This window comes from Musa acuminata, chromosome BXJ3-11 (genome assembly GCF_036884655.1).
Source record: "Musa acuminata AAA Group cultivar baxijiao chromosome BXJ3-11, Cavendish_Baxijiao_AAA, whole genome shotgun sequence".
NCBI classification, from domain to species: Eukaryota; Viridiplantae; Streptophyta; class Magnoliopsida; order Zingiberales; family Musaceae; genus Musa; species Musa acuminata.
In genome coordinates, this window is record NC_088359.1 from 23049571 (window position 1) to 23071995 (window position 22425).

At 39.2% G+C, this 22425-nt stretch overlaps 1 protein-coding gene across 3 annotated transcripts; it reads left to right on the top strand.

The window, feature by feature from the left end:
* The first annotated feature begins 192 nt into the window (after nt 1-192).
* On the top strand, nt 193-13020 carry LOC135653188 (anthranilate phosphoribosyltransferase, chloroplastic-like). Of its 3 annotated transcripts, XM_065174833.1 has the most exons (10): nt 198-524; nt 603-746; nt 824-985; nt 1067-1150; nt 9981-10169; nt 11048-11138; nt 11261-11320; nt 11536-11654; nt 12406-12540; nt 12671-13020. In XM_065174833.1, the coding sequence occupies exons 1-10, from the start codon at nt 297-299 to the stop codon at nt 12701-12703; spliced, it is 1245 nt and encodes a 414-aa protein (XP_065030905.1). In that variant the 5' UTR covers nt 198-296; the 3' UTR covers nt 12704-13020. The 3 variants fall into 3 exon arrangements, with proteins under 3 accessions (XP_065030907.1, XP_065030905.1, XP_065030906.1); XM_065174835.1 differs by lacking the exon at nt 9981-10169 and having other exon boundaries at nt 193-524; XM_065174834.1 differs by lacking the exon at nt 12671-13020 and having other exon boundaries at nt 12406-12552.
* Nucleotides 13021-22425: the final 9405 nt, after the last annotated feature.

Below are 22425 nucleotides of genomic sequence, written 5' to 3' on the forward strand. Positions count from 1 at the left end.
GGTAGGGTAGCTGAGTTAGGCCCGATAAGCGCAACAGGCAGATGGGCATGCCCTCCACGTGCGGTGGCGAAAGAGATACAGCAGCGAATCCCCTCCCAGCTACTTACCTACCCTGGTGATTGTAATTGGAAGCCACGATGTTGTGGGACCCATCGCGAGACCTCTCCGTATCGTCCTTTGGTCAATCGCCGCCGTTCACCTCGGCGTCTTCCGAACTTAACCAGAAGTTTCGTTCCATGCACTTCTCGCGGCCACTCTCTCTCCCTCTCGCTGCCGATTAAATCTCGGTCACGTTGATGGCGACAACCTTCGGAAGTCTAACCCCCTCTATCTCATGTTCCTCCTCTTCTTCCCTTTGCGTCTCGAGGCGCCAGAGGGGACCATGGAATTGGCAGAGAGCCTGCTGCTCCTTCAAGCCTCCATCCGCCGCTCGGAATGGCAGATCGGTGACTCCTCTGCTCTCGCAGGCTCTGCCCACCACTCATGATCACCGGACCCCACCTTTGGAGGTCCAATTCAAGGAGGTCGGCTGATTCTTGCCACCGTTTCCCTGTTTCTTCCCTTTGATTTTCTCTTTTTTTCTTAAAGATAGTGTCGCTCAGGTGATCGAGACTCTGATAAATGGAGTCGATCTCTCCGAAGAAGAGGCCGAGGCGAGCCTCAAGCTTTTGATCGATGAGGCGGATGAAGCCCTAATTAGCGCCTTCCTTGTGCTTTTGCGTGTGAAAGGAGAGACCTTTGAGGAGGTATGCCTTTCAATCTGAGATTTTGGGCGCTGGAATTTTAAGACGGGTGATTGGGGATAATATTTTGATCGGTGCAGATTGTGGGATTGGCGAGGGCGATGATCGATTGTGCTGTGAAGGTTGAAGGTATCGATGATGCAGTTGACATTGTCGGAACGGGCGGGGATGGGGCCAACACGGTGAACATCTCCACCGGGGCATCTATTCTCGCTGCGGCGGCCGGTTTGAAGATTGCAAAGGTAGAGCACATTTGGGTTTCTTAAAGGAGAATGATTTGAAGCAACGTGAAAAGTTATGATGAGCTTCCTTGCTCCTTGCAGCAAGGTAATCGCTCCAGTTCTTCTGCCTGTGGCAGTGCCGATGTGTTAGAGGCATTGGGCGTGAACATCGAACTGGGCCCTGAGGTACTGCAAAAAAAAGTTCCATTTTCCTTGGCTTAAAATGTGGTTTCTTATTGTCTTGTTTCGATCTAATAGCATTGCTGAACAGAAATGAAGTAATGAAAGCACAAATACTCCTTCTAGCAAATATAATGAGGTTGCCTCATGAGCATCTCTCTATACCTTCTATGTCTAGAAGGACAGCAGTTATAGGGGCAGAAAGGTTCTCATTTGTTATATGTGGAAAGGGTTTGTTTGAATACATCTTGTTTCTATGCAAATGACAATATGAGTACTTGTATAACCCTATCAGTTGAAGTGGTTTTTTATTTTATGAACATAGTGTTATGGACTTAGCTGGAATTGCCTAAGTAGTGAGGCACCCTTGCGGCAAAGTCACGGACTTAGCTGGATTTGCCCAAGTCGTGAAGCACCCTTGCGCCAACTCCTCGGATTTAGCTGGGATTTCTTAAGTCATGAGGCGCCCTTGCGACATGCGCGTTCGCAAAGGGTCAGCCTAGTTGCAACCTCATACAGGTCCTGAAGGACCTGTAAAACAGAAAGTTGATTAGATTGAAAACGAGCGATGGACAAGTCCCGACGTCTCGCGAAGAGAGAAGCTTTACAAGCAATACAACGAGCATCTTGAGTGCAAGACAGAAAACAGAAGAAGGAGAAAACAAAGACTTTAAAAGGTAGAACGAATAGTTGCAAGTTCACAAACAACTGCATACCGGGTGCCGGACACGAAGGCAAGTTAACATGCGAACTTGTGAAGATTGTTCAACGCCCGACAATATACTAAAGCCCCATACAGCCCTGTGCCACCCGAGGGGTTCCAAGGTGCTTAGATGGCTGACGTTTCGCGTGCAGCTATGGTGTGCAGAAAACAAGTCGTGACACGAAAACGGAGCTATTTTGGAGAAGTTCGGTCCGGCGCAGCGAGCGGTCTCACTACAGCGCTGCGAACTATCGTTGCTTACATTTTCCAAGCAAGAACACACAAAACCAAGGCAAAACATAATGTCATGTCTCTTTACAAGCATGCAAAAGCGACGAATGGTTCGTTGAACGAAGTTGTTGCGAGTGCGCGATGACTGTTCGTGACATTCTCCCCCACTTAAACTGTCGATGCTTGTTGGTAGTTGTTCACAACTGCTTCTTCATGTCGTAGGGCATCTTCGGGCTCCCAACTGGTTTCAGTTCGGGGAAGCTTCGTCACTTCACCAAGTACTCGGTCTGCTCAGCTCCATTGGGTAGTTTTATCTTGTGATCCGTTAAAATGGTTTTAACTCGCTTCTCGTAGGAGGCTCTGGTGGAGGGTAACCGAGTTGAAACACTTCAGAAAGCATCTTGCAGATCTGAATGGTAGGCTTTCAAGTTGCTGGCGTGAAAACATTGTGAATTTTGAGCCATGCCAACAGTTACAACTTATAGGAGACGTTGCCCACCCTACTGATAATTAGGAAGGGGCCTTCATACTTGCGCACCAATCCTTTATGTACTTTGTGCTTAAAGAATTGAAGTGATGCTGGTTGGAGCTTCACCAACACCAAATCGTTGACTTTGAACTCTTGTGGTCGCATTCTCAAGTCTACCCACTTTTTCATCTTTTTAGTCATCTTCTCCAAGTAAGCCCACGCAATATTTGCATTTCGATGTCATTCTTTTGCAAAGTGATATGCTGACGGACTACTCCCAGTATACCCAATAGCCAATGTGTGAGGAGTCGACGACTGTTGTCCTGTAATGATCTCGAAGGGGCTCTTGTTGGACGTAGAGCTCCGCTGCAGGTAGTAGGAGAATTGGACTATGTCCAACAGCTTCACCCAATCTCGTTGGTTGGCACTCACGTAGTGTCGAAGATATTGCTCAAGGAGCGAGTTTATCCTTTCAGTTTGGCCATCCGTCTGAGGGTGGAGACTTGTGGAGAAGTATAACTTAGACTCCAACAATTTGAATAGCTCGGTCCAGAATCGTTCTAGGAACCAAGTGTCTCGATCATCGATGATATTGTGCAGGACTCCCCAATACTTCACCACATTCTTCATCATCAGCTTGGCTGCCTCCTTTGCTGAACAGTGTAGAGGTGCAGCAATGAAAGTTGCATACCTTGAAAATCGATTGACCACTACAAGTATCGATCCGAGTCCCCCGATTACTGGCAAGCTTGATATGAAGTCCAAGGAAATGCTCTCTTACGACCTTTCTGGTACGGGCAACAGCTCCAAAAGTCTCACTGGCTTCCGCTGCTCCACCTTATCTTGTTGCAATTAAGGCACGTTCGAACATATTCCACATCAGTCCTCATCTTCGGCCAATAAAAGACACTCTCTACGAGAGCCAAGGTTCGGTGAATGCCCAGATGTCCTGCCCAAAGGGAATCGTGACACTCTCTCAAGAGTTCGCGTCTTAAATTGCCCACTCGAGGAACATAAATCCTATTCCCTTTGGTGTAGACGAGTCCCTCTTGGATCCAAAATTGTTGTGTCTTCCCTTCTTTGATTAGTTGCATCAGGGTTACTGCCTGGGGATCACTGTACAGTCCATCCCTGATTCTGGAAAGGAAGTTGGAGTGTAGCTGACTTGCTTACCCTCCGCCTTCCAACTGCATGGCATTCACCCACTCCACTTTCCGGCTCAACGCATCGGCTATAACATTTGCTCTTCCGGGCTTGTACTCTATTGACGTATCAAACTCGGCCAGAAAGTCCTGCTATCATGCTTGCTTCGAGGAGAGTTTCTTTTGAGTTTGGAAATAACTCAAAGCGATGTTGTCCGTCCTCAACATAAATCGTGGTCCGAGAAGGTAGTGCTGCCAAACTCGTAGACAGTGGACCACCGCTGTCATATCCTTCTCATGCATTGGATACTGTCGCTCGATCTCGTTGAGCTTGCGACTCTCGTAGGCCACCGGGTGACCCTCCTGCATGAGTACTCCCCCAATAGCGAAATCTGAAACATCTATGTGGACTTCGAAGGGCTCCCCATAGTCTGGCAATTTGAGCTCTAGTTCTTCCAACACAGCAGCCTTTAGATCTTGAAATATAGCTTCGCATTTGTCAGACCATCTCCAAGGCTGCTCCTTCTTCAGCAACTCCGTCAGTGGAGTTGCGCTCTTCGAATACCCAGTTATGAAGCACCGATAGTAGTTGACGAAATCAAGGAAGGATCTCAGCTCTGACACATTCTTTGGAGTTCGTCATTCCGCAACAACTTGCACCTTTGATTTGTCTATCCGAATGGAACCATCACCGATTTGATGCCCCAAGAATAAGATCTTCGTCTAAGCAAAGTAATACTTCTCCCTTTTCACGAACAAAATGTTCTCCCTGAGAACCTTGAAAATTGTCCAAAGGTGCTCGACATACTCCTCGAGCGTTTGGCTATAGATGACGATATCGTCCAAGTAGACGACCACAAACTTATCCAAATACTCCTTGAATAGTTGGTTCATAAGAGTGCAGAATATGGTCGGAGCGTTAGTTAAGCCGAAAGGCATCACCAAGAACTCAAACGCTCCGTAGTTGGTCACGTATGTAGTCTTTGCTTCGTCGCTTTCAGCAATGCGCACCTGCCAGTACCCCGACCGGAGGTCGAGTTTAGAGAAATACTTTGTTTTGCCCAATTGGTCGAACAAGTCCGTGATGAGCGGGATGTGATACTTGTTCTTCACCGTCACCTTGTTGAGGGCTTGATAATCGACGCATAGTCGGAGGCTCCCATCTTGTTTCTTTTATAAGAGAACTGGAGCTCCGAATGATGCTTTAGAACTGCGGATGAGACCACCGCTTAGTAGTTCATCTAACTGCTTTCTAAGCCCTGCCAACTTTGGGGGGGACATGCAGTAGGGTGGTCTTGCTGGAGGCTTCACTCCCAGCTCCAGCTTGATATGATGATCCACCCCTCTACGTGGTGGCAGAGTTTTTGGCAACTCGGGTGGCATAACATCTGTGAACTCCTTCAGAACGTTCGCCACCACAGTAGGTTCATGAATGACCTCTCTGTTGAGGGGCTCTAGCTTCACAACAGCTATGAATGTTAATTCGTCTTTTCGTACCCCTTCCTTCTTTAACAAGAGAAGAACTTCGGGAGCGATCTGCGAAGGGGTTATGTTGGCATTGCGACGAGCCGTGGAGCCGCGAGCATCGCTGTAAAAAAGGTAGACTTCTTATGATTGAACCAGTAGAAGAAGAGGTCAATTGAACATCTAGAAGAGAGCCTTGAACATGAAGAAGAAGATATGGAAGAAGAGCCACAGCCGACCGACATTACGGTACACGCACTAGCCGGCTACTCAAATCCGAAACGATGAAAGTTGGAGGCCTTCTCAAACAACAGCCGATCACTGTTCTCATCGACACGGGTAACACTAATAACTTTCTGAATAGTAAGGTTGCTACTCGGATGACACTACATATTGAAGGTTGCAGCAAGTTCGATGTAAAGGTTGCCGACGACAGAATCCTAAAGTGCGACCAAAGATGCCCGCAGGTGAAACTATTACTGCAAGACCAAGAAATTATCACCGATTTCTTCCTCCTACCAATCGATAACTATGAGGCAGTGCTTGGTATAGAATGGCTGACTATACTAGGTGATGTCTCTTGGAACTTTTAAATTAATTATGAAATTCTACTGTAAGGGCAAACAGATCATCCTACGCGGAAAGCGCGGAAGCAACGTTACCACTGTTTCGACCCAACGAATGGAGAAAGTTTTGCACAAGGTAAATGGTGGCTTTTTGATGCATCTCCAGCCACAACCAGAAGAGAAGAAAATAGAAATTGAATATCAAAATCTTGCCCAATTGTTTACTGAATTTGGCGACATATTTGCTGAACCGCGCGGTCTTCCTCCTTCTCGGCAACATGACCATCGAATTCCAATCCTTCCGGGCAAGCCACCAGCGAACACTCGACCGTGCCGATATCCTCACCTCCAGAAAGATGAAATTGAAAAGATCGTAAAGGAGATGCTTGAAACAGGGGTGATTCGGCCAAGTTGCAGCCCCTATTCCTCACCGGTGATATTTGTTGGGGGTGTTTGGTTCCACTCCGAGAGATAGGAACCACATAGGGGTCATCGCCTCCCATCAGACATAGGGAGTTCAGGAACGACATTAGCACCAACTTCACCACGTGCATGAACTCCATTCCGAGAATCACTTGGAAGTCGTACAGTGGCACCGCCATCATGTTTGTGCGCTTGCTCCAAGTCCCGATCTTGATGGGGACTCCCTTTGCCAGCATGGAGATCCACTTGGCCTTCGAGTTCATCGCCTTTATCCAACTTGGGTTCTTTTCCAAGATCAGTCCAAGTCGCTTTGCTTCTCGATCGGCAATAAAGTTGTGGGTAGCGCCTGTGTCCACTATTGCACAGGTTGTTTGGACATTGAGCTTAATCTCCACATACATCAACTCACTGCTCTCTGCTTTATGGGACTTTGTCTTCGTGTTCTCCCCCCACTTGACCACGCAAAGCATTCAACAAACGCATTGCTCCCATCCGGGGTCCTTGTGACTCCTCATCGTCGCTGTTGGATTCTGAACTACTCGAACTAAGAGCGACGACCTTGCCCTTGTCTGATTTGGGGGCATATATTGAAGTTGTTAAGGCATTGAGTACTTGTTTCTGTGGGCACTCCTTCACCATATGCGGTCCTCCGCACAAGAAGCATCCACCAGGTTTTGGGGCCTTGCCTTTTGAGCTTGGCCCTTTATGGGAACACTTTTCTCTTTGCTCGCCCCCGGGCTCCTTCCCTCAAGAATATTTAGAGGGCGATTTCCTGAAGATTGTTTCCTTTTCCCTAAGTCCTTCAAGGAAACAAAGTCGGTGAGCCTTTCTGCGGCCGTAATTGCCCCGACCATATCGGTGACATTCCTTCCATGCAGTTCCTGTTGAGCCCATGGCTTTAAACCATTGAGGAAGCTAAACAGCTTATCCTTCTCGGACATGTCTTGGATGTATAGCATTAGTGCAGAAAATTGCTTCACGTAGTCTCGAATGGAAGTACTTTGGCAGAGTTGTCTCAAATTCCTCCTTGCAACGAGAACTCTGTGTTCTCGGGTAGGAACCGAGTTCTCAACTCCTGCTTCAAGTTCTCTCATGTGTCCACTCGACACCGACCTTGTTGGATCTCCTCCCAACGGGTTCACCACCAAAGTTTTGCATCCCCATTCAAATACATGGTTGCTATTGAAACTTTGGTATCTTCAGAATCGGGCCTTGTAGCTCGAAAGTACTGTTCCATGTCAAACAAGAAATTCTCGAGCTCCTTTGCGTCCCTAGCACCTCCATAGCAATGAGGCTCAGGTGCCCTCAAGTTTTGTAGCGGCGCAATGTGGTGTTGCTCCCTCCCGTATTTAGTGTCCTTGTGAGCGCTGTCACTCTAGAAGTGAGTTCCGCCATGACTTTGTGCAAATGTTGCACGGAGTCTTTGGTATTGTCCGTCAGTCGATCGACTAGGGCTTCAACCTTGTCGATTCGAGATTCAGCTTTGTCTTGTGAGCTCTCTACCCCAAGAAGCCTTCGTTGGCCTTGGTAGAGTTCGTCCAAGCTCTCTTCAAGAACATCTAGGCGGGTTTCCACCGCCGTGAGTCTTTCCTTATGGCTCTTTTTCCCGATTGGTGTTCCAGTTTGTGCCTCCTCCGTTCGCGGAGAGTAGCCAACTTCTCGCTCATCATGTTCGCTACTACGATCCTCCAGAGCGGCTCCACTAGCCTAAGAGCGAGTTTGCACTTGCAGCCCACCTATGGTTGCTTGGGGCAATGGTCCCGCTTGCCCTGCCTTGCTCGATTCGTCACGATGCTTTGCCATAGCGAGATTGCGAAGTTTCTTCGCTGCTTGCTTTAATTGTTTGCCCGCTTTGATACCACAATATCACAGACTTAGCTGGAATTGCCTAAGTCGTGAGGCACCCTTACGACAAAGTCACGGACTAAGCTGAAGTTGCCTAAGTCGTGAAGTATCCTTGCGCCAACTCCTCGGACTTAGCTGGGATTGCCTAAGTCATGAGGCGCCCTTGCGACATATGCGTCCGCAAAGGGTCAGCCTAGTTGCAACCTCGTACATGTCCCGATGGACCTGTAAAACAGAAAGTTGATTAGATTGAAAACGAGCGACGAATAAGTCCCGACGTCTCACGAAGAAGGAAGCTTTACAAGCAATTCAGCAAGCACCTTGAGTACATGACAGAAAAGAGAGGAAGGAGAAAACAAAGACTTTAGAAGGTAGAACGAACAGTTGCAAGTCCACAAACAACTTTTCACTGGGTGCCGGGCACGAAGGCAAGTTCTCATCAAGTTAACATGCGAACATATGAAGATTGTTCAACGCTCGACAATATACCAAAGCCCCATCTAGCCCTATGTCACCCGGGGGCTTTCAGAGTGCTGAGATGGTTGACGTTTCGCGTGCAGCTGCGGTGTGCAGAAAACAAGTGGTGGCACGTGAAAACGGAGCCATTTAGGGGCAGTTCAGCCCGGCACGGCGAGCGGTCGCACTGCAGCGCTACGAACTATCGTTGCTTACATTTTCGAAGCAAAAACATACAAAACCAATGAAAAATATGCTGCCATGTCTCTATACAAGCATGCAAAAGCGACGATTGATTCGTTGAACGAAGTTGTTGCGAGTGCGCAACGACCGTTCGTGACAGTAGGGTGTTAAAAGAAGCTGCAATATTCTTCATAAGACAGTCTCACCCCTCTTCCTTCTGTTTTGTTATGATAGAAGAATTCTGAAGTCCTAATCCAATAAAAGAGAAACCTCAATGCAATTATTTGTTGCTATTTAGCTACCAATATTTTCTTAGACTATATATAATATGATGGCAATTGATTTTGTGTTTTCCTTCTACAGTTGTAGTAGCCTTCTGTAATTGGAATTCTGTGTCATAGATGATCTTATTACCGATGTGTACTGCAGGTAAAGTGGTGTAGCTTACATGCACTTGATGTAGGATTAAATAATTTACAAACAACAAAATAGTTCCTGAATGCAAATCTTGGTGTTAGCTTGGAAGATTAAGAGCTTCAAAATCAAGCAGACGTATATTTCATTGTCAATAACAATAACCCCATGAATATTTCGTTGTCAGGTGACATCCAAAACAACGTTTTTGCCATACTTTTGCAGAAACTAATATGAGTTGATCCCAATTTAAATTTGTTCCTGTATTGTTATTTTACCACTCCATTTTTGGAGTACTCGAGGAAGTTAATATGAGAAAGCAATAGGTTGTGATTTTCTCGTAGTGTTGGTAGCCATCAAATGCATCATTAATTTAATTTAATCAAGGGAGGAAACTCTTGATTTCGATGTTTTCTGAAACTAGGAAAGAAAATATTAATAGAAAATGCTTAGGAGTTAAAAATAAAGAGAATAAAGAGAAGAATATACCCAAATATTTTAAGCTGAAAATTCTGATAGCAACCAAAAATTATGGTTGTTAATTAAGGTGTTAAATCTGCTAATGCAACCAATTCTGATAGACTGAAAAATCATGGTTGTTAATTCATCTTAATTCAGTAACATTCATTCTTTTACTCTTAACAGACAGAACTTCTGAGTTGTGTGTAGGTTAAGATTTTTCAGAAAAAAATGTGGTGTTATGTCCCTTAATTTTGTTCATTCACCATGTCTTACATGTTGAAATATCACTTCCTTTTCATTGTGTTTTACATGCTACTTAGATCTTAACTGGTGTATCATCTTTCTCGAAATCATAATATAATTATTATCAGGTGCATTGAATTGAAACCCATATAATTTGATGTGCTTTTGAAAAGCTTGAATCCATATGCTTGTTAAATGTTGATTATTGATGCTAACTTCACTTTTGTTGCAAAAGGGGGTAAAAGGTTGTGTGAATGAGACAGGCATAGGGTTCATGATGTCTCCGATATACCACCCAGCAATGAGAATAGTTGGACCTGTGAGGAAAAAGCTTAAAGTGAAGACAGTGTTTAATATTCTTGGCCCAATGTTGAATCCAGCACAAGTACCTTGTGCTGTTGTTGGTGTTTACAATGAAGACATAGTAAGATTTTCTTTGTTCTTATTCTTGTGAATAACTTGAAATGCTTTAATATGCTTTCCAATAACAGTGACTGCTTTTGCGTTGCATTTTACATGTGGTTAGAAAAGACTAAAAAATCCTTTCATTCATGAATATCTAGGTGTAGCTGCCACAGAGAACATAATAGATATGTAGATATGTTGAGAGGAGAACGTAATAATAGATATTGATGGAGAACATAATAAGGCAGCAACATCTAAAGAGATGTAGATTTGTTGAAAGGAGATCTATAATAGATATTGTGGTTAAATGAGATGAGTCAAGTAGTATTAGTGGTGCAATAGGTTGACGAACAACCAAGAAGACTTTACTAGAAAGCAGAAACACTAAAAAGAGAATAAGGTACTCTTGATGTAGCTACAGAAATTTTCTAAGCAGAGTTCAATGGCGAGGAAACATACATGTGGCTGACCCCACAACTTGTCATCATTGTTGTTGTTAATTGCTATATTTTCTATATGTTTTGAATGGTTGTTGGTTCAGTTACTGCATTATGTTAGTTATGTTTAGTAGCTAGCTCTCTTAGTCAGTGTCTTTTTTAATTGTAAAAACATATATCATTGATCTATGGGTATTTCTCAAGGTCAAAGTATGTAATGAGTGAAACAGATGGAAATTAGATATGGTACAAAGTTACACAGATAATGGAACCTGGGGTGCCCTGAGCTATCTAGAACCTAGAACTGAGTGGTCAAGCCAATGTGAGTGTTATAAACCAATAAGCCTGGATTTTGTTTATTTAGGTATTTCAACTTGTTTTATTTGTTTGTGGTTAATAACTCACATCTTAATGAAGATTGTTCCCTGTGAATGCTAAGTTGGAACAATTGCTTGATCAGGTACTGAAGATGGCTAAAGCTTTGCAAAGGTTTGGAATGAAAAGAGCATTAGTGGTTCATTCAAAGGGTTTAGATGAAATAAGTCCACTTGGTATGACAATTGCCTCCGTTTTATGATTTCTTGTGCATAATTGACCAGCAATTTTTTATAACATTGTTTGTAGTTTGGACTCTGTTTCCTGAAATTGTTCTCAAACTATTGACCTGTTGCAGGATCTGGATATTTTCTTGATGTCACTCCCAGATCGATTGAGAAATCACACTTCGATCCATGTAGGCAAACTTCTTTGGACATTTCTTTCGAGATAATTTTATAATATTAAAGTTGGTGAATTCAAATATTCATCTGTGCATTTCATGTGACTGGTAGAGTTTGTTTGGCAGAGCCAGCAATAGAATCTAAGATAAAGTTTTCGATAATTTGTATTTTTATGTAATCATTAGGTTTTTACTTGACTTCACGATAATGAACTACTCACATGGTGCAGTGGACTTTGGTATTCCTCGCTGTACTGTAGAAGATTTAAAAGGTGGAGACCCACAGTTCAATGCTGAAGTACTTACAAGGGTACTGTCTGGTGAGAAGGGGCCCATTGCTGATGCTCTTGTGAGTCATTTTCTTTTTGCCAGTAGTTTACTAGAGAAGGTTGCTTTTTCAGTCTTTCTGTTTCTATTTTCTAGAGCAGTGCACCTCATTGGTTTCAAGCATGGAGGCTTGAGTTCAAATTTATTAGTCAATTTCTATTTTGCAAAGATAGGATAGCTTAGTTTCTATATGCTGTTTGCACTTTCTGGTTATACTGCGGTTCTTCTAGAGGGTTGTTTATTACTTGTGGTCCTATCTTATATATTTTATTCAAAGGCTACATGTTTTACATTAATCCAAGCAGAAGAATCTTTTCAAATAATGTAAAACATCTTAGTCACCACATTGAGAGGGCAAAAAATTTGAGATTATGTTTATCTGTAAAAATCTTCTTTGTTGACTAACCCATCAATTTTGTTACCTTTTTTTTTCTTGTCTTTGCACTGACCATTTGCAAATTAGTCCCCCTTCATGTCGATAAATACTTGCATGTGGAATACTTGCCAAAGATATAGTACAAATTGTTACCTTAGTCATCAATTTTGTGATGACTAAGTTGTTATTTCATTATCTATTCTTATGTTCTAGTTTATTTGGGGAAAGCCCTGTTCAATCTAATATGCAAACCGTGCAGCATCATTAAACCTTTCGACTGGTTGCACCCTAGACAGTATACTGAAACTTGAGTATCAGCTGACATAAAGATGTATTACCTTTCTAATGTCTCAGGGATCGAACCTGATATCTTGTATGATTGCCTCAAAAATTGTAGGTTCTTAATGCTGCAGCTGCTCTTCTTGTCAGTGGTCGTGTGAGCAACTTTTCCGAGGGCGTGGCAGTAGCACAAGAGACCCATCAATCTGGGAAAGCCATTGATACACTTGCTTCATGGATGGCAGTCTCCAATGTTAGTAGATAGGTTCCCTGATGCTTTTTCTTCGCTTCCTCTTGTTAGCTAAAGGTTCTGTGGATTATGCGTCACCGAAATACTGATTCCTGGTCCTTCAAATTCCTCAAATCCATTTTGTTGTATGCAGAGATTGAGAGGAGCAACTGCAAGTTGTATTTGATCGGTTTCGGTTGTCTTTTGAAGGGACATCAAGATGCAGCATGCCAACAGCTCTGAGACATAATTGGCTCTCAGCCAAGCAACTTGGGGGCTCTGGCTTGGTATTTACATATCCCGAAACTTGAATAACTTCCTTTTCTGTGCCATCTCATATTGAAATAAATGTGGAATGCAGTTTAACCCACATTTTAGTTATTGATAGAGGTTGATAGAGACCGAGGCACTGGTCATGGATGATGCTTATTTGTTATATCCATCTTTTTGTCTTGGAAGCTTTAAGTAACCAAGTTTTAATGAATGTAATGGATGTCCCTGAAATTGATTGTGAGTATTGGCAAAAATGTGTGGTGTCATCAGACCCCATCCCAATGTGAGAGATACAATAAAAACCCTGTTCTTTTACGGAGAGGAACAGGGGTGTTTTGGTCAGTTCACTATCCTGATGCAAGAGGTACCGTAGCACAAGCCCCCTTCCCGAGAATCGTGATGCAAGAGGTACCGTAGCACAAGCCTTTAAAGATTCCAGAGACATCGTCGATATAATAATATAAACTACGCTTAGCAAGATAGAGCAACCGCCCGGTACGGTCACCGCAGCTAGGACTCATATTCCTTCAATATTGTTTTTCTTGGAGTATAAAAAATCGAATTGATGATCATAATTAATTATAGAAGGTAATATGATTATGTTTTACTATTTTATGCTTCACGGTCGAGCGACTTCCCCAAAATTATAACAGAGGATCTACACCGTTCATCAGTTTATGTGTCGATCTCAAAATGATGGCAGACTTCAAAATTGGAATCACATTCCATCGTCCATCAGTTCATGTCAAACTGACATTATATTTATGACATGGGGGTAAATCGATCATTTTTATATTTTTAATTAGAAAATTAATCAAAAATATCTCTAAAAATAGATATTTACTATTGATCCAAAGCATCATCGTTCAATGATCAATTTTGATCATTGGTTATTTATTTATTTTTATTTGATCAATTCAAATCGAAACCACCGGTTGTGGTTCTAGTTTTGATTTGGATTCTACGTGGTTAAAACTAATTCTTCTGAACCATCTAGACCTTGTTCTAATTGATTCGATTCTATTTTTTATCCCATTTTATTTTAGTTCGATTTTGATTTGATTTTAGTAAAATGAAAAATGTCCAAAAACGCATTCTACTACTAAAAGGGAGGAAAGGAGAAAGAACGAGAAGGAATATAGCGAAGGGAGAAAAGGGGAAAAGTAGAGAGGGGAGAGGAGAGTAAGAGAGAACTTATGGAGAAGCCATGAGAATATAGGAGAAAAGCAAGAAAGAAAGTATAGAAGAAGAATACAACCGAGAAAGGAATAGAAAAATGAAAAGAAAAGAAAATATGAGAAAAAATGTATCGAGATTATGTTCGTGTGGACTCAGATCAAATTAAAAAATATATATATTAGGTATGATTTTAAGATCTCTTATATTCTTCTTACTTAAATTTATATATTGAATTATGGATTGATTAATTTGATAATTATACTATGAAAGAAGAAAATGATAAGTATGAAAAATAAGAAAAAAAAATGAAGCATAATAATTGTATAATTATATCAAGGATCTATAACAAGGATAAGTATACGATGACTTCATCTAGTTTATTCTCACAAATACTAATGCATGTGTCTGGGGTTTATAAATGCATATAATTTATACGATCTAAAAGTCGTTTTAACATTCAAAAGTATTAAAAAATAATTTGAATATTGATTATTTATATTTATATTTATATATATATTTTTTAAATAGTTATAAGCATTTATCGATTTATGTTATCTTATTTATATGAAAATATTTATTCAATATTATATTTGAAAAAAGATAAATATATGAGTATTGTTAGTTTCTAATGATATATGTGTTAGGATCAAAAGCACTGAGAGGGGGGGGGGGGGTGAATTAGTGCTCTCGAATAAAACTTCGTTCGATAAAAATCGTATCCGACGAAAACCTTTTCGTAAAGATCTTAACTTGAAACCTGTTTGTAAATGTATTGAAGGCAGTGAGCTATTAAAGAGGTTTGCAGTAAAGATAAATTGCTAAAAGTAAAATACAAACCAGATTTTTAGAGTAGTTCGATCAACGTAACCTACATCCACTTTCGGCTTCCTCCTCCAACGAGGTCACCGACATCCAATAGAGGCCTTCCTTCAATAGGCGAAGGTCAATCACCTTTTACACCTCTCTTCTCCTTTTACCAGGTTTAGGAGACAACCCTTATAAGCACTCACTCTCCTCTCTAAACAAAAATCTAAGTTTAAGCTTGAGGAGAGAATACATTTATGATCGCAGTAGCGTTTTCTCTCTTTTAATCTCTTGTGCTTGTGTACTTTAACTAGGGATGAGAGGGGCCTTTATAGGCTTCAAGTTGATTCTAACTTAGAGCCTAAAAATTTGTAAATTTTGAGTTTACAAATTTGTAAAAATTTGTAACTTAGAGCCTTTATAGGCTTCAAGTTGATGCAAACTAGTAAAAATTTTGAGTTTTACAAGTTTGTAAATTTTGCTAGATATGCAAGTTCAGCATGTTTGCTTTGCAATGTTCAAGCTAGTAAGTGTTTGAAAAAGAAAGTAAGTTTTGCAACATACAAGCTAGCAATAATTTAGAATTGTGTAAGTTTGCAAATTTGTTTTTCTTTGCGATGTGCACAATTTTGCTTCTTTTAAGATCGCAACTCTTTGCTTCTCAAGATAGGCAAGCTAGTGATGTTTAAGATAGCAAGCTATTTCTTCTCTTTTGAGAAGTGCCATTATTTTTGCTTCCTTTGTAAAAATACAAGCTAACAAAATGTTACATTGTTTTACAACATGGAAGCTAGCAATTTGAGATATTCAAGAAATAAGTTCTTTCTTCTCTTTTGAGAAGTGCAATTTTTACTTTCTTCTTGAATTGTGCAAGCTAGCATCTTTTATCTCCCCCTTTGTCATTGTCAAAAAGAAGGGAAGACCGTTTACATCAATTTTTAAATTATGACAAAGGTAAGTATCAATCTTATTTGTGTATCATTATATTTTTAAATTAAAATATGCATAATTACAAAACCTTACATTTCATTTTTCATGCACGATACCGAAAAATCAATCATCATTATGAGCATATCATACATGATACTAAAAATATTAAAATTTTTAAGTATTTATCAATATTTTGATCATGATACCAAACATTCATCATTTAGAGCATTCATGATACAAAACATTAAATCAACATTTATAATACATCATTTTAGCAACAAATCATAGCATTTTAAATCATGATGTCAAATTACATTGTATCCCATATTTCATGCATATTTTTATTTCATCACCTTCATTTCATCTCATCAAGAAAAATTATTTCGGTGATGAATACAATGAGTTATACAAAAATAAATCATATCATGAGAAATAAGATCATGTAAATACCAAAAGACATGATTCATATATTAAATCTCCTCTTAAATAAAATACCAAGAAGAATCGTACGCGAACGATTAATGAAAAAATCTTGATTCATAATAAATCTTAATTTGTAAATATCTTGGAATCAAGATCATGACTTGGATAAAAAATTATTCAAATCATCAAAATCAATTTCAAAGTCCAAGAGATTCGTAAAAATGATACAAATGGATTCATCAAAATCAATAAGATAGAGAAAAATAATTTTCAAGAAAAATATTTTTCTCTTTTTAGTTTGTTTCAATTCATATGATTTTATTTCATTCAAGTATGTCTTTTTTCATTTATGCCAAATAATATATATCATCAATCATTTATGATCGAAAAATAAATTTCGTCATAAAAACCATCAAGATCAATAAACCATGCATAATTTTGAAAGAAAAACTCATTAAGCATGATCATTATGCATTACTTTAAATTAAACATAATTTCATTTATTTTCAAAATATTCATCATGATAGGACATATAAGCCAAAAAAATCATTAAACATAAAGCATATTCATCAATCATGGTTTCATTGAGCATAAGGTATTTTTAACCAAAATCATTTTGTTTATCATAAACATATAATTTTCATGATTATTTTCAAAATTACTAGAATGATTCCTAATTTTTTACATTTTCATAACATTATTAAACATGTAATTTTTAAGGAAAAATATTTTTTAAACAAAAAATAAAGAAAATACATCATGAAAAACATTATGTAATTTCGAAATAAATTAAGGGGGTTTTAATTACCTCATCGTTGAAAGCGGTTAAGGCATAGTTTGCGACCTCGCTTTTCTTGATTTTCTCCTAGTCTTCGGAGGAACTCAATTCATCCTAATTTTTATTCTTCTTATTGCATTCAAAGCAAGTAGTTCCATTCTTTTTGTTTTTAAGTTTTTATTTCATTGACTTTTTAAATTTCTTAGTGAGAAGTTCATGTTCACCATCACTAGAGCTTATGCTTGAGTGGTCTTCAAATGTTCTAAGTTCAAAATCCTTCCTGTTCTTTGGAAGGTGGTTCTCAAGTTCTTTACGTGCATTGTAGTCATTTCATAGGTCATTAATGACCCAATAAGTTCTTCGAGAGTGAAATGGTTTAAATCTTTTGATTCTTGTAAAGTTGTTACTTTTGAATTCTAATTTTTAGATAGAGATCTTAAAATCTTATTAACGAGTTCAACGTTAGTTAAATTTTTACCAAGTGCTTTTAGACTATTGATGACATCCGTAAAACGGGTATACATGTCTCCAATAGTCTCTCTTGGTTCTATACAAAACATCTCAAAATCATGTATCAAAAAATTTACTTTAGAATCTTTTACACTACTTGTGCTTTTGTGTGTGATTTCGAGAATATGACAAATATCGAAGGTTGTTTCACACAAAGAAACCCAATTAAACTCCGTTTTATCTAAGGTGCAAAATAGAACATTCATTACTTTAGCATTTAAAGAAAAAGTCTTCTTCTCCAAATCATTCCAATCTTTCATTAGAAAAGAAGACATTTTAAAATCATTTTTGACTATGTGCCATAAATTTAAATCAATCGAAAGCAAGAAAAATCTCATTCGAGTTTTCTAATATATGTAGTCCATCCCATTGAAAAAGGGAGGACGAATGAGAGAGTGATGACCCTCTTGAAAGCCGTAAAGAGTCATTTCTCTTGGGTGATAAACCAACTGATAAATCACGAGGCTCTGATACCAATTGTTAGGATCAAGAGTACTAAGAGGGGGGGGGGTGAATTAGTACAGCGGAAAACTTTCATCAAATCTCTCGTACGTTGAAAACCGATTCCGACGTAAAAGCCATTTCGTAAAGAACTTTAACTTAAGATAAAAACGGAAGTATAGTTGATGTAAAGTAACGGAGGCAGTTTGCAGATAAGATAAAGAGCAGAATGTAAATGCAAACCGAGATTTAGAGTGGTTCGGTCAATCTTAACCTACATCCACTTTTGGCTTCCTCCTTCAATGAGGTCACTGACGTTCACTAGAGGTCTTCCTTCAATAGGCGAAGACCAACTCCTTACACCCCTCTTCTCTTTTTCACGGGTTTAAGAGACAACCCTTACAAGTACTCACACTCCTCTTACAGAATTCTAAACTTAGAGTGGAAGAGAAAATTTCTAAAGTGATTTCTACAACGTTTCTTTCCTTTTTTTGCTCTCTGTGCTTGTGTGCTTTAACTAGGGATGAGAGGAGTATTTATAGGTTTCATGTTGATTCAAACTTGGAGCCTAAAAACATCTCATCCCGGGTTCCCCAGGCATGGGCAGTACCACCGCCTAGTGTTAGTCTGGCCGACACTGCCCTAGGCGGTACCACCGCCCAGGTCTGGCGGTACCATCGCTTGGGGGGCAGTGTTGGGCGGTACCACCACCTGACATAGTCTTAAAGACTATCCCACGACGGTAAGACTTCTTAGGGCACTGTTTAGGCCTCTTATTGGGCCCAACACAGTTATTACATGGGCCTAGCTGGCCCCTAATTGGGTTGGCCCAAATTTAAGTCCAATTACGTGCTAACTATGAAATCCTAAGACATTTGCTAAGCTAAACAAGTCCCTATGTCTATTCTTCCTGCGAGCTTCCGGTGAACTTCCGACGATCTCTCGGCAATGTTCCGATGGACTTCCGACAAGCTCCTAGACTTCACAATGATCTTCTTGGTGAGTTCCGATGAGCTTCTCTGGCAAGCTCCGAGACTTCTCGGCTGGTTCCTCCAGAACTTCCGACGAACATCCGGACTTCCGACGAACTCTCGAACTCCCAACGTAATCGCATCATTGACTCTAGGACTTCATTCATGCCTTGCTATCGAAGTTAATCCTACACATGTAAAACTTACTTCGATCTAGATAATTAATACTAAGCATTAATCAAGTTGTCCAGCATGTCATTGGTCCCTCGACGCTTTGTCCGATTCTTTGGCGCATCGTCCTCTCTTGCAACCTATTGCCCAATCGGTCAGTTGACTCCGCAACTCTGATATCCTCGGCATAATATCCATTCTTCTTAGCTCGATGCCCAAATCCACCGCCCGAAGCCTTCTGTCGATACGTCGACCGTTCCTCTGCCCCGACATCCAATCTTCTGACATGTTTTCCTCTGGCACAACATGATTTTTTCTTGTTTTAATTATCTCATCATAATCGAAGCATCCTACGTCACTCAAAACGCAGATTAAAACATAAACACTTATCAATTTGTATCGGTTTTGAAATGACATATAAAAGATATATTGAAACTCTTAATTTTTATAAGAAAATGATCGATATATTATTTTTAATGACATGACATGATAATTGTCTGATTAGGATCTTGCTACTTTTTGGACTATAATACAAGAAAATATACATTATCCATACCATCGTATATCATGGAATTAAACATGATATTGTACCTTGTCATAAGATATAAGGTAGTCATAATCGTTAATACTATATAACTAATACGCAACAATTTATACTTACACATACCAATCTTTAATTATATTTATGTTTAATTTTATAAAAATAATTAATGATAGTTGTTACACTATAATAATTTTTATGCTCTAATATTTGACATTAGTTATATTTATGCTTTCATTGTGAATATACATTTAAATATATCTTGTTTAAAAAAATATTATTAGCGAGTCAAGATTTGAAATGCATATGAAACTTAAGTTTTATAAACTGTTTAAGCATGATAAAAAAAATTAGTATTTAGTATTTATGTGTGTCTTGAAAGCATATATTGAATAATATATATATATATATATATATATATATATATATATATATATATATATATATATATATATATATATATATATATATATATATATATATATATATATTTATGGTAACTTTTGCTAGCATGTGAGTCACAATGTTTGTTTACGGAAGTGTGATTTGCTCATATGATCATTTCAAAAAAAATTAAATATCAAGAATACCTCATTTGTAATTATGGATCGAATGATGATGAAAGAATCTTGAAATTATTTCATATATAAATTATTTAGATTTGAATACACTATAAATTCTTAAAGAATGATTGAAATGTCGTATAAGTTGATTGACTACGGATGGATGGATGGATTGATTATGGATTAAATAATATCATAATTATTTTATAAAATTTATTTATTTTGATTCTGATCTTTCATTTCTACAGAATTAATGAGTTTGGAGGGGTTACATGCCAAATCATGATAATATATGCATCTTATTTTTGGGCAATAGATATACCTATAAGACAATGTAAATGACACACCATGTGCAAATCAGATATGATAATATAAGTTTAAAGTGCTTCCACAGAACATGACAGATGTAACCAAGATCAATGTAACATGTTGTACGATAGGTAGAATAATATTAATTTCTTTTTTCCTCGAGATAACCTCTACCAATATACTTATTTTTAAGATATCAACTTGTTTCTACATAACATTGTTGATTCACACAACCACATAACATGTAACTACCATGTAAAAATTACTAATCATTCCTTCTCCCTAAACAAAAAAAAAATACTAATTGTCTCAAGCATGCGTGAGAGATGAGAAGAGAGACCAATAAAAAGAATAGTTTCACATTACTAAGGATGGATTAGAAGAATAGAATAGTTTAAATTTTTAGTTATATTGGTATCCAATCTCATGCATATTACCATTGACCATTTGGATTCAGACTTGAATTCTTAAAAAAAATCAACATCATATCAGAATCAGGTTGACAACTAAATGAGACAAAATTGTAGAACATTTGAATCAGATGGGTTCAGTGATTGAAGCCAAGGTAGGTTAACCAAGTGAGCCTAGGAAACTAGGTCAAGCTAAAGTCTGACCAAATGAAGGAAACTAAGTCAAGCCATGGGCATCTTAATGGGTAGATGTGAATGAGTGAACCATCACGTAGTATGGAAAAAATGCAAACGAACTTTCAAGAGTAAGGTGAAGATGATCAAAGATCAATTCGCACAGTAAAGAGAAAGATATTGAAATATTCATACGCATGAGATGAAAATAAAGATGAACTAAAAGAATAATTAGACATTCCTAAGGAATGGAAGCAAAGTGACAAAAAATGAGTTTACCCACAACTTAATAGTTTAAACTTTTGAGTTACATTATTGTCCAATCACATGTATATAAAGATTGACTATTTAGACTCAAACCAAATTTTTATAAAAATTGATTCGAACATGGACAAATGAGAAAATCCTGCAATGGTACTTTAGTCTATTAATGCTTCGGGCAACTATTTTTTGTATTAAGAAACTAAAGATCCGCAATATTAGTTGAGTACGGAGCTATAGAAGTATTGCTATTTCTAAAATCATGAGAAGGCCTTTAATGCATTTAGCACAATAACCCATAACTAGTAGTATCATGGTCATTTAGTTTAGCTTGTGGTTCCTTGTGCAGAAATTTTGCAGATATTGATGAATCCAGTAGTTGTACGTTTAAGGGCAACAGACATATTCACCATACTAAACTCCAAAAGCATGTTTTGTAATGGGAATTTCCTTCAGTTCATACTATACTGTGAAGACCTTCTCCAATGGCGTTTGTAATTGTCGAAAGATCAAATATTTTTACTAATGAAAACAAATAACCTTCGAAAAATTAAGTCTCTTTCCCGGTAATAAAATTAATTTGCATTCTACAAATGCTGATGAGCCAAAAGAATAAACTTCATCAAGATTCAAGTCTACGGTCCACATTATTTAGTTGGGGGTTATGAACACCGCGAAGGAAGGTCTCGTAAATGATCACAGCAAATGGAACCATCAACAGACAAATCGCTATTTGCTGCCCTACATGCTTACTCAATAACTGTCCGGTAACCCTAATCTAAAAGCTAAGTCCTAAAGAACCAAGATCCGGCAAATTTCTCTCATCCCTCAACAAGGAAGCACGAAGGAAAGGCCAGATCAACACCCAATCCAGCTCCATAGCGACAGAGAAGAAAGCGAGGCAGGGGGAGAAGGAAGAGGGGGCCACATGTACGTACGGTGCTCCTGCGGCGTTCGGCGGCGATGGCGAAGCCGAAGGCGGTGAGGCAGAGGGCGACCGCCAGGATGTGTACCAGTGTCGACCCCTTCCCTTCTACCATTTTCCTCGCCAAGGCCCAGAGAAACCAAACGAACAAAAGCCAGAGAGAGAGTGTGTGTGTGTGTGTATGGAGAGAGAGTTTAGTGACACTAGAGAGAGTTATAAAGTGGGAAGCGGCGGGAACACGGAATA

What these genes read in the sequence shown, in the direction of transcription:
- LOC135653188 (XM_065174833.1), top strand. Translation starts at nt 297, where the DNA reads ATGGCGACAACCTTCGGAAGTCTAACCCCCTCTATCTCATGTTCCTCC. An exon ending in ACATCGAACTGGGCCCTGAG is followed by an intron (nt 1,151 to 9,980) that starts GTACTGCAAAAA and finishes TTGTTGCAAAAG; the next exon opens with GGGGTAAAAGGTTGTGTGAA. An exon ending in GGCCCATTGCTGATGCTCTT is followed by an intron (nt 11,655 to 12,405) that starts GTGAGTCATTTT and finishes CAAAAATTGTAG; the next exon opens with GTTCTTAATGCTGCAGCTGC.